Consider the following 16826-nt stretch of genomic DNA (forward strand, 5'->3'; position numbering starts at 1 on the left):
TATCTGCTAGCATGGATTATGAGCCGGCCTTTACTCAGTGTGTTAAGCCCTCAATCAGCTACTTCATCCCCATTCATGAGAATTTCTCATTACGAACATGATGCATGGGCATAGAACATGGGATTTAAATAAAAAAACATGAACATAACATTTACGCCCCCCTGGATCCATTCTCTAGACTCATTTTGAATGCCACCCGAACCGTGTCTTGAGCAGGTCAAGGCTGTAACCCCGAGATACAGCCCGTGAATTCTAACCAGAAATGAAAATGAACATGAAAAAAAAAGAAGTGTGGACATGGAACGAAAAATCTCATAAGGTTCAAGGTGGGTGGCCATAACCCTTGCCCTGCTGCTTTCTTTTCTTACCCCCATTTGTCTCAGCTCCAGAGTCCTGAACATCGGGTTCAAACTCATGGGTAAGGATGTACCCCATCCACTCGACAACTCCATAACTGCACCTCTAGCCTCCGGGTATCCTCTCGTAATTTCTGGGAGTGATCTAGAGCATACCTGCCGGGAATGAATTCTCGGTGTCCGCTCTAAAACTCCACATGTCCCTTTGCACAGACATAACACATACCTCGTATCATACCCCAGAGGGTTTCGAAGAAGAGGCGGCCTTTTAGTAAACTCTGGCCAGGTTTCTCAGATACCAGTCAACCAGACGACGTCCGGCCTTGGTCTCGCTGACGTGGATCAGATCGTTCTCCAACGCGTAGTCAAGATCGTTGGCATTGACGGGCTCGCCCTCCAGCAAGCCACCCTCGACCCAGCGAACCTGGCGGCTGCGCTGCTTGTTCACGAGCAGCCAAGATCGGAGCTTCTCGGGCTCGACCTCGAGGAAACCGGCCAGCTTCTTCAGGTCCATGGTCGTGTAGAGCTTCAAGTACGACCGAATGGTGGGGTTGTACAGAGTGTTCTTGACCTCATCCATGAAGATCGCGGTGTGGTGATCGACAGGGTCGACGTTGACGGCCGGGTTGTCGAAATCAGGAGGGGTGGGGCTGATGAACTTGGGGCAGGCGGAGCGGAAGAGCTCCTCAAACAGAGGAAGAGCCTCAGGGCCACCGTGCTGAAGGCGAATGAGCTGCTCACCGTACTTCTCACGGAGAGCGGAGTGGATGGTGTCGTCCAGACGAGTAGGGTGGAGAGCCACGCAGATAGCGATAAGAGCATACATCTGGTCGTTCTTCTTGGCGATGGCATCGTAGCTGTTGCCGCCCTTCTGGAAATTCTTGGTCCGAGACACGTAGACCAAGATATGGCTGAACATGCGGATAGCATCGCCATAGCGACGCATCATCATGTAGGAGAAACCCACATAGTAGTAGGTGGTGAAGTGGGCCGCCATGACACGAGCGAACATGGCCTTCTTGTTCATCTCGATGTCATCGAGAGTCTTCAGAGCAAGGCTGAAGTCTCCGAGCAAGCAGTGGACGCGCAGCAGACCAATGATGGAGAAGTAACCCAGCATCTTGTACAGCGGGCGGGATCCGTATTCGCCAGCGACGGTCAGCGGGTCCTCTCCACGCTTGATAGCAGCCAGTTGTTCGTTGATCTGCGATCTCTGGATCAGAGAGTACAGCACGTTGAGCACGGAGTAGCATCCCCATGTGTTGGGGTTCTCGCGCAGAAGCTGTGCTTCTTCCTCATTGGAGCCGCTGCGGGCGACACGGTTACGGTAGCGGCAGAACGATTCGAATTGGTAGATGAACTCATCGATCACATCCCAAGCCCAGTAGTACTGTTCGATAGAAACGAGAACGTGCGGTCAGCATATCATGCACATAACTATTGCAGTACGCGTTGAAAGAACAGTGGGAGAAGCCAGCACCCGGTTTTGGGCAGAAACTAGTACTCCACGGCGGAAGCCGGGATCTAGAGGAACAACATACAGAGGGAACCTCCAGCTCAACAGGACCTTCGGAGTTGAGAATGTAGTGGAACAGGCTGCAGTAGTTGTCATAGCTTGCGAACTTGGTCTCGAGAGTGGCCTGGTATTCGAGAGGGGTTGCAGCAGCAGCCAGCTGTGCCTGGAGATCTTGCGTTTGGGAAGCAGCGCCGAGCGATGTGGTCCTCTCCAGCTCACTCATGCCATCGTCAAAGTTCACCTGTTCGCGGTAGTCGTTGACAAGAGCCTCCTCCTCGACATCAGACTCGTCGCCCAGGTTGGGGTGCGCATTGACGCGCTCTTCGTACGACATTTTGGCTCAGATGTTTGTTCCGAGGATGGAAAGAAATCTGTTGTGGACGTGAATCGGAACCGGTCGGCAAGCAAAAGTTGCGGAGGTAGGTACGTCGTTCGGCGTTGCTGATTAACGTCGGCGTGTGGAATTTCGATTGTTTCGGCGGCGTTGAATTTTGAGGGTTTTCGCTTGGAGAGGTTTGTGCTTATCTTATCTCCGCATAAAGGGAGGCTGAGTCATCTATGCAACATGTGCTGAGGTCCATGTTCAAATAACAGTCCCGTGACCTTCCTTCATCGCCCATGTATACAGGCAACCAGTATCTTTGGTATCATATCCATCAACCACGTTGACAGCTAATCCTGGATAAGTCATGACTGTGCTGTTAGATATGGTGTTTGTTCCATGAGCCAGAGTAGGTTTTTGGCCAGTTCTGTATAGCGTCTGGTGCAGATCAAAATTGCATATGAAATTCCCATACGCAACTATTATTTTGTTAATGAGCAGAATCTACATGAACACGAACACAAACAACATTGAACAAAGTATGGTACTGGTTAGTGCCGATACTATATTCTGACGTCCAAACTACAAGGCGGCATCCAGAGAGCGTGGCTACCAACTCATATGAAGTATCTGCTTCTACGCGTATTAAAAACATTGGGCCTCTTGCCTCCCCTTGTAACCATGGAATTGGCCTGAACTTTGGCTTGCTCAGCCCTGAGGTACCCTAGAACCATTGAAATCGAGTACATCATACAGAGCAGGGTCATACAGCGCAATATAGTAGAGTACATCCCTTTGTAGTACTTGGGATTAAACTCTAGGTATCTACCTAGCGTCAAGTACTGGACGTGTTTGAGCCTGTGAGGGATAAGGTGGATGCCGATTTTGGGGACGAGCCGGAAAACTTCTCCAGCCGAAGGTCATTTGTAGATATGGGAGCCCTCCCAAGACCTCACCGTGAAAATATCACCCATCCGCTTTCATCTCTGCAACTTCTCTTATCTGGTCACGGATGTCGAACATAACGAACTTTGTTCAGTGTTCGATGAGAGAAACTCGTTCTCATGCATCGCAGATTCAACAAACCATTTAGTGAGTGGATGGTTTCCAGTTATCCCAGATGGGTCGCCAGTCCATGCAGCTCACGCTTGAACTCACGCTTGAATGATGCCAGCAAAATGACCAAGGCACCAGTCATCGTGTTTCAGATTCGCCATATCGGTTGCTCCTCAGCATACGGAGTACATTGATCTCGAATTCAAAGCTAACCGCACTATGATGCTCATTACTGACCACCGCCCTGCTTCTCGGCTGGCAGAGTGGTCTTGCCTTCTTTAGGACGATTTCCCCTGCCCGTGAATATCATTTGCAGACCTCAGACCTAAATCCATACCTCTGCTTCATCAGTCTTTCCACTCTTTATACTTTTGCTCAAATCGAAGTGACATCAACCAGGGGAAGAGGGTTCACATACATCCAATTGCGTGAGACCGACAGCTATTGAGAATGTACCAACTCCGACGAGGCACTCGATTTTCTCGATCATCTCCTTGACACTTGACAATCTTCGTTTCATCGCGACCAGATATAGACATGTCTCCCTGAAATAACCTTGTGATTCTTCATTAGAAAGATCTGTGATCAGGACGAGACAGCTATTATTGACGGCTTCGAGCAGATACCGTGGGATCTGCACGAGACCGTATACTTCACGATGATGACGGAGGCAACCGCCGATTGCTCTAGCGGCTTGAAGCCGAATAGAACTCGCTTGTTCGACCTGAGGCGAACCCTGCCGTTGTTTGCGCGTTCCATATTCCACGAAATAGTCAAACATCGACATGATCATGGAGTGACATTTAATCCTGCAACTGTGGGTCAGAATGGGCATTTATCGCCTAACTGGTACAGTGTCACCCCTTACTGCAGAAACAATATGTGTGGCATAAGCTGACCATCGTCTTCACATTCGCCCATTAGAACAACGAGCCATTTCTCTAGATGCGAAAGACGTCGATTCGCCGCTGCCCACAATTCATCCACGGTCATTTCGAACGCTTTGTCAAACAGAATTTCTTGAATCTCAACGCCCATGACCGTCAGGTCCGCTAGCTTCATCATAGCATATTGAAGAAGAGCTGGTCTCCTGTTGCAGTCGAGCCTGTTTGTGAGAGGATACGGACTCCACATGATATTACCAGTGGAATCCTCCTTGATGTGTAGCTCGGCGATGGGAAGCTTCAGATCGGCGACTCTATGCAAATCCATGGACACCAGCCTGTACGAGACAATCAACAGCCGAATACTAATATGACGCTCACCATCTTACGAATTCATGATAAACAATCCCCAGGCGGTGATTGCAGCGACATGCTGCTGATCGGTAGTCACCCCATGCTCAAGTAATGCTCTTGATCTATGAAAAAGCCCAAAATCTTGTGCAAGCTGCACGGCCTGCCTTAGCATGAGCCAGCCCGATTGGCCTTTTCCCTGGCTTCTCAATCTAATCAGGATTTAGCGTCTGAAATCATGGGGGGGTTGCTATGATTAGCCCCCCGGCCCAGAGAGTGTTTCAAGAGTTACATACACATAGCTCATCAGGGCTACTGCCTGGATATTTGCCAACGAAGCTCGGCCTTCTTCAGCCCTCCAGAGCCTATCCGCCTCGCGATAGAAATGCTGACCACGTGAAGCAATTTCTCTAGGGACTGCGAACACGTCCGGGAAATCAGAGTACGCCTGTGAATGTCAGGGATTCTATGTTTCACTTTTACATAGGTGGCACTGGCGACATACACTTGCCATTGCCAACATACTGTTTGCAAGCAATGGTGTGCAAAATTCCGAGTCTGCTACTCCTGCTTTCATATGCTGCAGGAACAGCTTCTGATCCACGATTTGAAGCAGCGGATGGTCCCATGTAAAGTATAAGGAGACCAAGTGCGACACAAGTTGATTGGCGTCTGTAACCGTGGTCCAAGGCTTAGCTGGTACTTGGACCAGAGGAATGTCACAAAGCTTCTCCAACGTTATTCGGGAGTGAAAGTCCAAGTGTATAGATTCCTCTGTGCCAGCCAGCGAGCTAAGTTCTTCCACACTGCCTTTGGTATCTTCGGGAGCGGCATCACTTGTGTCTATGGTTGGCCCCCCGACGGCGGCAGCAATATTATTCAGAGACGGGCAGCCGCGTATCACTTTCAAGACGTTGCTGACCTCAGTTTCTTCTGGAGAGCGAAGCGAGTCGAGCAGTGCGTAAAGCAAACTTCGATAATAGGCTAATTCTTCGATGTTTCGTTTAGCGGCAACCTTGCGCCTCAAGTCCAAGGTCTCATCGAAAACGCATTCGGCATTTGTGTTTCTGCACGATGTACAAGGGGCTGGTCGGCCGCTGCACTGCAAACTCCGCGAAAGGGAATGTCGATTGTGGTTAGCCATGGTCTGTTGGGCTTGATTCAATTTCAAAGGGAGACTCGGGTAATGCAGACTGAGGTTTGTCCATTGAGGCCTTGGAGGAGGTTACCCCAGGGTTGGATAAGCAGAAGTCAAACTGAAGATACACTACCTTTCTCTTCGCCTGTTTGCACGGCAGACATGCCGTGGAATTTTTTTTTGGCCTTGATACAGTTGTGGAGTTGACTGTGATGGGGCCTCGTGGTCCCGGCGCAAGAGTCGGAAGATGCTTGTCCTGGTCTTCGGAAGCCATACCCAACCAGACCCTCACGCTCGGCATGAGGAGAGTATAACACCACGGAGACAGAAAACCTTGCCGCCCAACATTACTTTTCTTGCAAATCAGTCTGAGAGAACCCAGAATCGCATGATGACAGGCTCAGAAAAATTAGGAGAAAGAGATTGTTGAATATGACAAACAAGAAAACCTTGGCGTCAAATTGACGCGTTACGAGCTCTCGCCCTTGAATCCTTGCAGCCTCTACACTGCACGGATGGCAAGCGACGAATGACGTTGAAACATTCACAGTTGGCTCGAGGTCTCGACAGTATCCATGAGTTGCGTTTCCAACCGAATTTTCTCGAATGACACGATTCGGTAAGCTTGGGATGGGTGCTTGGTGCTATGAATGTTGGAATAACGGCGGGGGCGTTCCGTCAGCGGTGGTAAGATGCTTTCCAATGTAGGCAAAAACTGAACATCCATCTGTATTCAATGGGGGCATCTGCGGCAATATATCGCCGAGTCAAGGAACTGGAAAAGAGAAACTTTGGTACTGGCACCGACGTTCGTCCATCTCATTGATGCTATGCCTGGATTGGTCGGAAGAACAGTTGGACGCAGAACGCAGACGGGGGCATCGAATCTGGTTGCTGTGTGGATTGAGCTCACTACCACTTCGATAGGTGGAGCCCAGGAGTGCTGACAATGATTGAGCCTCTTTACATGTCGATGTAAGAAACGGTTCTGGATCGAAAACCACAAGACTGCTATTTACTATTATAACATCTACTCAGGAGCATTGGTTGGGTGTTCCAACATACAGAGAACCTCAATGAACGGATCTTCCAAGACCGTACTTATGCGGTTCCTGCACCCGGAGACCTTACAACTAACTATTGTATCAGAGACGACTATGAGAAACAGGCGACTACTTTTTAACAACTCATTTTTCTTCCTTCCGCCCCCCTCTCTTCTTTCTCTTGAGCTTCCCTCCTAATAGTTTTTATTCATTCCAATTTCTAATTTTGTCTGCGCCTTTTGCCCTTGCCTTTGTCAGGTAAACACCAAATTCCTGCCTGGCTACGGGCTGTCATCTCGTGATCCATATGACCGCAACCTTCCATATATGGATGGTGTGTCCAAATCTCCGACGGGTCGCTCGATACAGGCTCTCCCAGAGGGAGGAATGGATGGCGTGCCACGAAGACAAGAGTTCTTGAGAGGTTTTGAGTTTTCCGACTAATGAGATGTCTTACTTGTTTCTGGCTAGGCCGATCACGGTCTGGATTGGAGACCAGGTTTGAGAGCGACTGAGCGAGAGCATCAAGTCTTTGTGTGGATCTGCAGATGGTAGCAAACCGGGCTTCCAGATAGGCAAGGACATCAAACATCGACAGTCGTCTGACTGCAGAAATAGAGGAAGTAAAGGACTATCATAGGGTGGAATCGTGAAGGGATAGCTTACCCTGGGACGCTGAGGAACGGTCATAAGGCGGAGGGGATCACCGGATCCAAATTGCCATGGATATTCATATAGGGGTAAGGTGACTAGGATCCTAATAAACCGCCATAGTTGTTTAGGGTCTCACTACTTATATCACATCAGCCTAGGCTGCTTCGACGGCAAATCTCTGCATACTCCTAGTACTTCTAGATATATGCCTCTTTTGACCTACACGCCACGCCACGCTAGAAGGCGACATACCACAATTTATTTCAGGATGACATCCAATCTGCTACCTCTTCCATGCTGTGATCGTCCATCTCCATCCGTATTCGATGTGGAAACGGAACTGTGGATCGTGGAACGAAGATCGGATGATACAACCGACTGGTCTCCAACACTGACTTGGTCACGACATTGGATGAACCAAGTTCCGGCCTCACGGGCTTATTTGGAGTTACCTCGACCGCTAGTGTCCCCCAACACCGAAGCAGTAGTTCTATCAGGAAGTTTGTCCACCCCATATCTAAATGATGAAAAAGTGAAGTAAACCTTCCTTCCACCAGATCCCGAAGCTCGTGTATAGGCAGCTTTTGAAGGTATTTGCTGGCCGCTGCGCAAATACGTCATAGACAGTGGGCGGCGACACGTCATTTGCCTGGGAGTTCATCAGATCTTTTGTTGGGCCTTGATATCAGATACAAGTCACTATTCTGAATGCTTCTCCTCAAGATAACTGTTCCTTTCTTTATGTTGACCTTCCATCATAAACCGAGCAGACACCAGAACTAATGACGAAAACACTCAAATCAAGGAATAAGATCACAGATCACATTCCTTCCGGTGGTTGCGCTGCAGTCATCTGATGAGACTGGAGAGAGAGATATTGTTGTTTGCATATTTCTCTGTAATCCTCTAGATAGATAGTATATTTTGCGAGTCACTCCAGTTGGTCACCTAGGCATATGGTAAAACTCCATGGTATCTATCACAGGAAATTGGATAGCCAGCTGCGTTGGCACCCAATAGTATTTAGAGTGCTGACAGCAGCAACCAGATGTGGAATGAGAAAATCTTTTTTATTTGCTGTATTATTGGCAATAAGTCATGAATCCAGTGTGCATATCTGCGTGGCTTGTTGCAGTGCACGAGGGAAATATATCTTTCTTGTACCGACTCAGTGGCTGAACTCTGCCTTCAGATTTCCAAGATCCAGGTGTCATGCCGATGAGGATGTATCCATGGCCTTGGGTAGACTATTACTCCGACACTTCTCACGAGGGAATTGCCTAATTGTGTCAAGGTCAAGTTCAAGTTGCCCCCGACCTGAAAGACGAGGCATCAAGGCATCAAGGCACGACAGCCTTGACAACCAAATCAAGTAATTCACCGCCCGCGGCTAGAATCGGTATCCCAAGAGAGATAACAAGTAAAAGCAGAAGGCGGTGGACCGCTGACGGCAGCTTCCTGTTGCAGAGAAAGCGACCGTGGTCCCCCCCCCCCTACTACTTTTGGTTTAGTGCGGCATAAGCCCACGGGGACTGCGCTATTGCAGTTTCCGCCTGCCAATTCAATTCTTGTTCCCTGTCAGTAGTTGTATTGATAAAGATGCGGCTAGACGAGGATGTGCTTCTATATAGAGAAAGAGAGTATATATGTTCGCCTACGGGATTCGGTAAATCCACAAAGGATCTAGATAGCCAGTATCAGCTATGAAGGCTCCAGACAGTCCCAAACCGGGCAACAGAGCACAACTACTCTGTACTACCACTAGATAATCTCAATCGATACGTCTCCACGCATCGGATATCGATGGCGAAAGTCCCAGACCATGGACTCCGCTCGGCGAGAAAACTTTTCCTTTCGCCCCTCCCGTCGCTTTTCATATGGGGAAATCACGGCAAAGCAATTGTATAATATAAAAGCATGCGGATGGATTCTGGTTTAGGCTGTTCTCCTTTGTAAACATTCCATCCATTGCTTCCCTCCCGTCTTGCTGGTCGCAAGCGGTTTCTCTTGGTCTCTCCGCCGTTGTTATAGTTCGACAGTCGCCGATCAGATAGTGACTCACAAAAGTCACAACTTCTATAAAGTCAATTGAGCATTGTATCTCTCCCCTTCCACCTGGGGTCTTTCAGTGCTTAATCTCCGGAACGTACACCCAAAAAAAGAAAACCCACCACCAAATACACCATGGGTTCCGTCGCTCCTATACCACGAGAGCTTGATGCCTCGAACGTCAAGGTCACCCGCTCCACTAACCTCCGTGTGGTTCCCCAGCCGGGTTCGCCAGAGGAACAGAGCCATTCGCACTGCACAGATCACATGGCCACCGTCAGATGGACTGTGGACAATGGATGGGACACACCCGAGATCAGACCCTATGAGAACCTCAGCATCCCGCCCACCGCCAGCTGCTTGCACTATGCTACCGAGTGTTTCGAGGGCATGAAGGTGTACAGAGGATACGATGGCAAGCTGCGATTGTTTCGGCCGGATTGCAATGGCGAGAGACTCGTCATGAGCTCCCAGAGAGCCTCCCTGCCTGGGTTCCGGTTCGAGGAGATCAAGGTTCTCATCTCCAAGCTGATGCAGATCGATGGACCCCGTATGTATTCCCCCATCCGGAGACAAAATAACCCAGCAAATGAGACTGACTCAATAATTTTTCGTAGGGTGGCTCCCCAAGGATCAACCCGGTCGATTCCTCTACCTCCGTCCCACCGTGATCGGCAACGGCCCTCATCTGGGCGTGCAAACACCCAAGGAAGCCCTCCTCTTCATAATCGCCGTCCCATGGCCCGATCCGTCCAAGAAGCCCGTGGCTCCTGGTACCAAGCCTGGTCTGAAGCTGTTCGCCTCGCACCCTGACTCGATCCGTGCCTGGCCCGGTGGTTTCGGTTACGCAAAGCTCGGAGCCAACTATGGCCCATCCCTGGTTGCGCACGCCCAAGCGCAAGCCTCAGGCTTCGACCAGATTCTCTGGCTCTTTGGACAGGACCGCCAGGTGACCGAGGCCGGTGCTAGCAACTTCTTCATCGTCTGGGAGAACAAGGACACTGGCAAATTTGAGCTTGTCACCGCTCCTCTTGAGGACCAACTCATCCTGGCGGGTGTCACCCGGCGCAGTGTCCTGGAGTTGGCGCGCACGAGGCTGAACAAGTCCATTGGCAGCCTCGCGCCCGTCGATGTTGTCGAGAGGACATTCACCATCGCCGAGGTTGAGCAAGCCTGGAAGGAGGGACGCATTGTTGAATCCTTTGTTTCCGGCACTGCTGTAAGTTGATCTGTGCTAATATATCGTGTCATTGCTCTTTTGCTAACTAAAATGATAGTATTTCATTACCCCCGTCAAGCTCATCAGGAACGGAGATCTCGATATGGAGATTGATGCGGGCGTTGAGCGTGCTGGATACGCCGCCCAGATCCGGTCGTGGCTGGAGGCCATCATGTATGGCAAGGAGGACCACGAATGGTCCTATCTGATCGAGGGAGAGATCGGAAACTAAATTCGATGAAATTGCTCTTTTTTCTCAGGGATAAACATAGACTTAGAAATGCCGTGAGGCATGCAGAGGGAGGCAAAGTCTTCAAGCTGTGCGTTATTTATGCAGTTATGCTCAGAATGTCTAGAAATCATCAAATACCCATTCAGGTTTTCCTTTTGGATATGCAAATGTAGGTTAGGATGACGGCGAATATATATTCTATTGTTGGTCCAATATGGTTGAGTTGTAAGCACAAGGTGTCTAGAAAATTGCCGGCTCATTCGCTCCTGTGAGGCAATGGTGTTGTTGTGCATTGGGTGCTGTCATCCGCCTCGATATCAAGGTCTTGCGCTGTGGTCCCTTCTTCAAGGTCGACAACTATTGGAGCATACTCCCCAGTCTCGTCGTCTCCATCCTCATCATTCATTTCCAACTCAACTTGCTCCCCGTCTTCCAGCTGAACCATGCCTCGGCGGACGATCGCTTCGCGGTTCAATTCCCAATCATATTCGTTCTTAACCCATGTAGCTAGCTTGTCAAACTCGGTCTTGACTGCAGCCCCCGGGTTGTCGACGACTTCGTATAGTGACCGTCGGAATTTCATTAGGAGCCTGCGCAGGAATTCTCCACCTTCCTCTCCATCGATATCAAATAGTCCGCCTTCGACATCATCACACCGTTTGAGCTGTAACAAGAGTAATCGCAGTACGCTCGCCATGAATGATTCTCGAGTCTTGATGGCATTTTGGCAGGTTAGCACGAGCTCCAGCAGCCTCTTCCACTGCTGCAGGCAGGAGTAGTTCATGAGAGTCAGAACCATCAGGAAGGTGAACTGTAGTTCTCCCAAAATCTGGGCTTCTCCACTTTGGCCTCCTTCTTTGCCTTCGTTGTCAGAGTACCGGTCTACCAGATCGCCTAGCGCCCAGGACCGATCCTGTGCCGCTTCAGTCCTCTCGCGTCCAACAGCGCCTTCTCTCCAGGTTCGTTTCAGATCAACTGGCAAAAACGCAAACTCGCTCTCCGGCTCCCCAGTGACCTGCTCGAGTTCCTCCGAGTTCTGCTCCAGCCCGGGTATCCTATCGCTATCCCTCTCCGCACTGCTACCAGTAGTCACCATCCACCGCGGCCGATTGTCAACGTCCAGTTCGGGATCGCCTCTGATCCGCGAAAACAGTTTCGGCGTGATGTTCTTCGTCAAGTCTGCCCAATCCTTCCTGCCTTCCTGTTCTTCTTCTTCGTCAATCTCGTCCTGCATGGGGCCTTGCTGCTCGCTTTGCGCCTGGATCATCCGCGATGAGACACGGCTGCGGTAACTGAACAGCCCACCGCGTTGCGCCACAGTCCCTAGATTCGCTTTGTGCCGCATCGCTTCCTGTCTGTCTGCCTCGCTATCTGCTCTGAGTGGTTCCATTGTTTCTGATTCCGAGTTCCACTTCCAGATGTAGATGTCCGGCCCATGGCTGCCTGCTGATGCCCGCACGATCGTCCCAGCGTTGTTTTGGTTGCTGCCGCTGTCAAAGACGCCGATGTTGCCGACGTAAAACCATGCCCCGCATCTCAGTGAGAAACTTGCAGTTGTCCCTGTGTACAGGAAGTGCCAGCCGCTGGGTAGGTCCCGGATGCCGTGGAAGTTGGGTGTGGATGTGAAGGTGACGAGATCGATGCCGACGAGAGTCTTGGGCGGGAGCTGGGGGACGAGGATGGTCGGCGAAGGGATGAGAGAGAGAGGCATAGTTAAAGCCGCGATTTATTATCTTTCTGTGGCTTGATTGGATCCAGAGGATCTTAATTTGAAAGATGGCGTGGAGCTGCTTCGGATTGTTTTGACTTCTGACTTTTGGAACTTTGGGCTTCTTCTAAAGAAATGCGGGATGGAGATCTCGCTTCGTGCTTGACGTCAGGTCATGGAAGTATTCATCCGGTCAAAATTTTGTATTTATTTCTTCTTCGATGAGGCGATTATGAAGAGAAGAAAGGAAGTAATGTGTATGTACTACATGTAGCTTTGAAAACTGTAGCATGAAGTGATCAACTTGCTGCTGGAGAAGATTTGGATTGAAATATCCCACCAAAAGAGCTGGTCATAGCTCCCGAACCCGTTATCAGATATCTGATCTGGACTCTGATCCGAACTTTGAACTCCATGTCCTACCAAGAGACGAATCGCAGGCATACTACATGTTCTAGATGCATACTATGAACTCTAAGACGATAGGGTATGATTCCAATGCCTGCAAACCCCACATTATGATATAGCGCAGAAAATGATTATATAGAATGCTCCAATTCTGGTCATATTGGCAGGGATAGCTGCGATATTGATAACAGACTATGTAAACCTGGAACTGAAAACAAACGCTTTTGGACATGAGAAAAATTGAAGACCAGGCGATCAAGGCCGTTCTTCGCGTTTATTCCATCCACATCCGCGAGCACAGAGCCCTGCCGGTAGCCTCCATTCCATCCAGGCAAAGAAGAAGTTGCACCAGACAGATAAAGATCCACCCGCACACGTCTACAGACGACGACCACGGCGACCACCCTTGCGACGAGTAGAGTCGGAAGGAGTGGGGGTGACGTCCTCGATTCTGCCAATTCTCATGCCAGAGCGAGCCAGGGCACGGAGAGCGGACTGAGCACCGGGACCGGGGGTCTTGGTGCCGTTACCTGTGGTGTAGTGAGTTAGTGCGTTGATCTTGACAAAAAAACTGGTCATATAGATATTCCCAAGTACATACCACCAGTGGCACGGATCTTGATGTGCAGAGCGTTGATGCCGAGCTCCTTGCAGCGGGTAGCAACGTCCTGAGCAGCCAACATGGCAGCGTAGGGAGAAGACTCATCACGATCAGCCTTGACCTTCATACCACCGGTGACACGGCAGATGGTTTCGCGACCACTATTAATCCGAATACCCCGTTAGCTGTCAATTTCCTTCACACACAACCCATATTTCCTCGGTCAAATCGAAAGCCAAAATCGCATTGGCAGGAAATTGTGGAATCGTAGTTACGAACCTCAGATCGGTGACGTGAACGAAGGTATCGTTGAAAGAGGCGAAGATACGAGCAACGCCGAAAACGAGCTTGCCTGTTGAAGCATTTTGTCAGTCACGAAAATCGACTTCGCAAAATCGCAATGAAGCTGAACATACCATCTCCGGCCAGAGGACCGAGAGAGACGTTCTCCTTGGCGGCAGTGGTGGTCTTCTTGGGAGGCATTTTGAATGTGCTGGTCGTGGGATGGAATATGGAGAGAGGAAGGGAAAAGAAATTCAAGATGCGCTGATAGACTTGCGGATGAAAAAAGTGGAGAGTGTGTGTGCCCTACGAGTCTGCATCAGTTTTGATTGGCTCAATAATGCACCTACGGCGGTCAAGCGAGTGGCAGCCAAAAACATACACAGATTGGCACAAATTACTCGGTAAGACGGTGATTAGTCGGACCGATAGGCGGTGAGCCAGTAGCTTTTAAAACTAAGAGATAGATTTTCCGTGGCTGCGTAAGATCTTCGTCTTTGAATAATCAGCATCAGCATCTGAGTCACTGTTTCTTCCTTCGTGGACGAGGAGCAGAGATTGATAGTTTGCTAGTTTGCTGCTAAGATTTCTTCACTGATTTCTTCATCTATTAACAACACAGTCTACTCACTGTCAGTCACGAGTGACTGAAAACTCAGCATGAGCCTCACTAAGGAAAATGCCATGATTGGCATCATTGGACTGGGCGACATGGGCAAGATGTATGCCAATCGCCTCAGTGCGGCAGGATGGAGGTAAATATATTTTTATCTTCTCTCCTTCTCGCCGACAATCTATCATAAATGCATCTCTATCAGGTAAGGCATACTCTCTTCTTTCATCTTCCCTTGCCTTTTTTGATATGATGACTTGAGTGCATTTGGCTCGAGTATGACCTGGCAGTTACACTGCATCGCCTTTCTGGTACCGTGGTTAGCTGTCAGGTTGTCGATGATGTAAAATCTCAGCTACCTTTATTTCTTTGTCTGAATCTTCTTTGAAGATACTTTTTTTTCTCTCGAAAGTGTTGGTCCATGCTTGCTTTTAAACTGAGTGCTAACACTCCAGTTTTCTAGGATGAAACGAGAATCTTTGCCAGGTCTGCTCATTAGACAACAATATACTAACCGCTTCTCATCATACTTGGAAGGGTAAATGCATGTGATCTGCCTCAAAATTATGAAAAATTAAAGGAAGAGTTCGCTTCTCAAGTACGTCGTTTGTTCACAGCTCACGCTGTCAATCAGCTCATCGTATATATAGCAAGGTGTTTCTATACTGCCGAATGGACATCTGGTTTCAAGAATTAGCGATTATATCATATACAGTGTAGAGGCCGGCGTCATCGACAGGGTAGTTGCACAGTATGGCCCATGTATGTCTTGGTTCAAGCGAGAGGCACGATCGTTTCCCTTTTCGTATCAGTTCTGACCTCCTGTGCAAAGCAACCAAGGTCGGCGCGATCGTTGGCGGCCAGACATCCTGCAAAGCTCCTGAACTTGCCGCGTTCGAGAAACATCTTCCCTCAGATGTAGAAATCGTATCCTGCCATTCGCTTCATGGGCCTCAGGTCAATTCGAAAGGACAACCTCTGGTATGACATGTGTTGTGGATTGCTGTGAACCTTACCCGAATAGTAACATTGTTTGCTTCATCTAGGTCCTGATTCAGCATCGCGCCTCGGATGCCAGTCTCCGATTCGTTGAAGAAGTCCTATCATCGTTCGGATCGAAATATGTCTACCTCACAGGCGAGATGCATGATCGGATTACTGCGGATACCCAAGCTGTCACCCATGCAGCATTCTTGAGCATGGGAACGGCGTGGCAAGCAAACAATCAGTTCCCTTGGGAGCAATCACGCTGGGTGGGTGGCATTGAGAACGTCAAAACCAACATCACACTGCGCATTTACTCCAACAAATGGCATGTTTACGCTGGCCTTGCCATTCTCAACCCAGCTGCAAAGGAGCAGATTCGGACCTATGCTGAATCCGTGACGGAGCTCTACAAGCTGATGATCGGCGGACAGCGAGAGGAGTTGAAACGTCGAGTCAAGGCCGCTGGCGCCGCTGTGTTCAGAGACGGCACAGAGGGTCAGGATCTACTTCTGAAGGATGAAGTCCTCGATCGCTTTTCGCTGTCTAACCAGCCACGCGAGAATAGCCCGCCTAATAATCACCTGAGTCTCCTTGCCATTGTGGACTGTTGGTCGAAGTTGGGTATCGTTCCATACGATCATATGATTTGCTCAACACCTGTGAGTGTCCTTGATCATCATTTAATCCATTGCTGTCGTTTGTCCAGCTCCAAATAACTCACTGCTGTTGCTATTCATAGCTCTTTCGTTTGTGGTTGGGAGTCACAGAATATCTATTCCGCAACCCCGAGCTTCTTGATGAAGCCTTAGATACCGCAATCGACGACAACACATTCCGCGAAGATGATTTAGAATTTACTTTCGCAGCTAGGGTAAGCATCCAGACCCCTCCACCAGACTGCCAGTCATGGTGCTGCAAGACAGGGTCTTTCTCCTACTGTTGTTCATTGAGCCATATGTAATGCTGACGGCGGTACTTGCCGTAGGCCTGGTCTGATTGTGTCTCTTTTGGCGACTTTGAGTCCTACCGCGATCGCTTTGAGCGCATTCAGCAGTATTTTGCACCCCGATTCCCGGAAGCCGTCAAGGTTGGAAACGAAATGATGAAGACAATCTTGGAGAAGACGACTGTCCAGACGCCATCCAACTCCTAGGAAGCTATCGAAAGATCAAGATGATTGTGACGAAGCGTAAATGACTGGAAGAATGCATTGAATGAATTTCAAATCTTGTTTACATTGGTACTCTTGAGATGTCTCATTGAGCAGAATGTATGTCTATCAAGTGACTTTGTCAACAGTATCCTAAACAGCCTTAGGCATTGATTTTTGATGGCGAATTGCCTATCCATAAATCCAGAGTGTCATTTCCAGCTCATCGTTGCTGTAAATACAGAATTTCAGTGTGT

At 49.3% G+C, this 16826-nt stretch overlaps 7 protein-coding genes across 7 annotated transcripts; 2 read left to right on the plus strand and 5 right to left on the minus strand.

The window, feature by feature from the left end:
• Positions 1-624: 624 nt before the first annotated feature.
• Positions 625-2206, minus strand: ACLA_069410 (putative eukaryotic translation initiation factor 3 subunit EifCl; the record flags this gene model as incomplete). Its single annotated transcript, XM_001275336.1, has 2 exons — positions 625-1746; positions 1898-2206. 2 exons carry the CDS (start codon positions 2204-2206, stop codon positions 625-627), a joined length of 1431 nt encoding a protein of 476 aa, XP_001275337.1.
• A 1435-nt stretch (positions 2207-3641) lies between these two features.
• On the minus strand, positions 3642-4037 carry ACLA_069420 (uncharacterized protein; the record flags this gene model as incomplete). The annotated part of the gene is made up of 1 exon (XM_001275337.1): positions 3642-4037. One exon carries the CDS (start codon positions 4035-4037, stop codon positions 3642-3644), a length of 396 nt encoding a protein of 131 aa, XP_001275338.1.
• A 77-nt stretch (positions 4038-4114) lies between these two features.
• Positions 4115-5629, minus strand: ACLA_069430 (fungal specific transcription factor domain-containing protein; the record flags this gene model as incomplete). The annotated part of the gene is made up of 4 exons (XM_001275338.1): positions 4115-4472; positions 4524-4697; positions 4782-4933; positions 4991-5629. The coding sequence occupies 4 exons, from the start codon at positions 5627-5629 to the stop codon at positions 4115-4117; spliced, it is 1323 nt and encodes a 440-aa protein (XP_001275339.1).
• A 3875-nt stretch (positions 5630-9504) lies between these two features.
• On the plus strand, positions 9505-10820 carry ACLA_069440 (branched-chain amino acid aminotransferase, cytosolic; the record flags this gene model as incomplete). Its single annotated transcript, XM_001275339.1, has 3 exons — positions 9505-9919; positions 9987-10588; positions 10647-10820. The coding sequence occupies 3 exons, from the start codon at positions 9505-9507 to the stop codon at positions 10818-10820; spliced, it is 1191 nt and encodes a 396-aa protein (XP_001275340.1).
• A 256-nt stretch (positions 10821-11076) lies between these two features.
• On the minus strand, positions 11077-12531 carry ACLA_069450 (AAR2 splicing factor family protein; the record flags this gene model as incomplete). Its single annotated transcript, XM_001275340.1, has 1 exon — positions 11077-12531. One exon carries the CDS (start codon positions 12529-12531, stop codon positions 11077-11079), a length of 1455 nt encoding a protein of 484 aa, XP_001275341.1.
• A 783-nt stretch (positions 12532-13314) lies between these two features.
• On the minus strand, positions 13315-14020 carry ACLA_069460 (40S ribosomal protein uS11; the record flags this gene model as incomplete). Its single annotated transcript, XM_001275341.1, has 4 exons — positions 13315-13466; positions 13538-13698; positions 13817-13889; positions 13954-14020. The coding sequence occupies 4 exons, from the start codon at positions 14018-14020 to the stop codon at positions 13315-13317; spliced, it is 453 nt and encodes a 150-aa protein (XP_001275342.1).
• Positions 14021-14479: 459 nt separating this feature from the next.
• On the plus strand, positions 14480-16572 carry ACLA_069470 (prephenate dehydrogenase (NADP(+)); the record flags this gene model as incomplete). The annotated part of the gene is made up of 7 exons (XM_001275342.1): positions 14480-14574; positions 14970-15030; positions 15083-15194; positions 15265-15413; positions 15479-16078; positions 16159-16290; positions 16405-16572. The coding sequence occupies 7 exons, from the start codon at positions 14480-14482 to the stop codon at positions 16570-16572; spliced, it is 1317 nt and encodes a 438-aa protein (XP_001275343.1).
• Between the last annotated feature and the right edge of the window lie 254 nt (positions 16573-16826).

This window comes from Aspergillus clavatus, genomic scaffold, assembly GCF_000002715.2.
Source record: "Aspergillus clavatus NRRL 1 1099423829791 genomic scaffold, whole genome shotgun sequence".
Lineage (NCBI taxonomy): Eukaryota > Fungi > Ascomycota > Eurotiomycetes > Eurotiales > Aspergillaceae > Aspergillus > Aspergillus clavatus.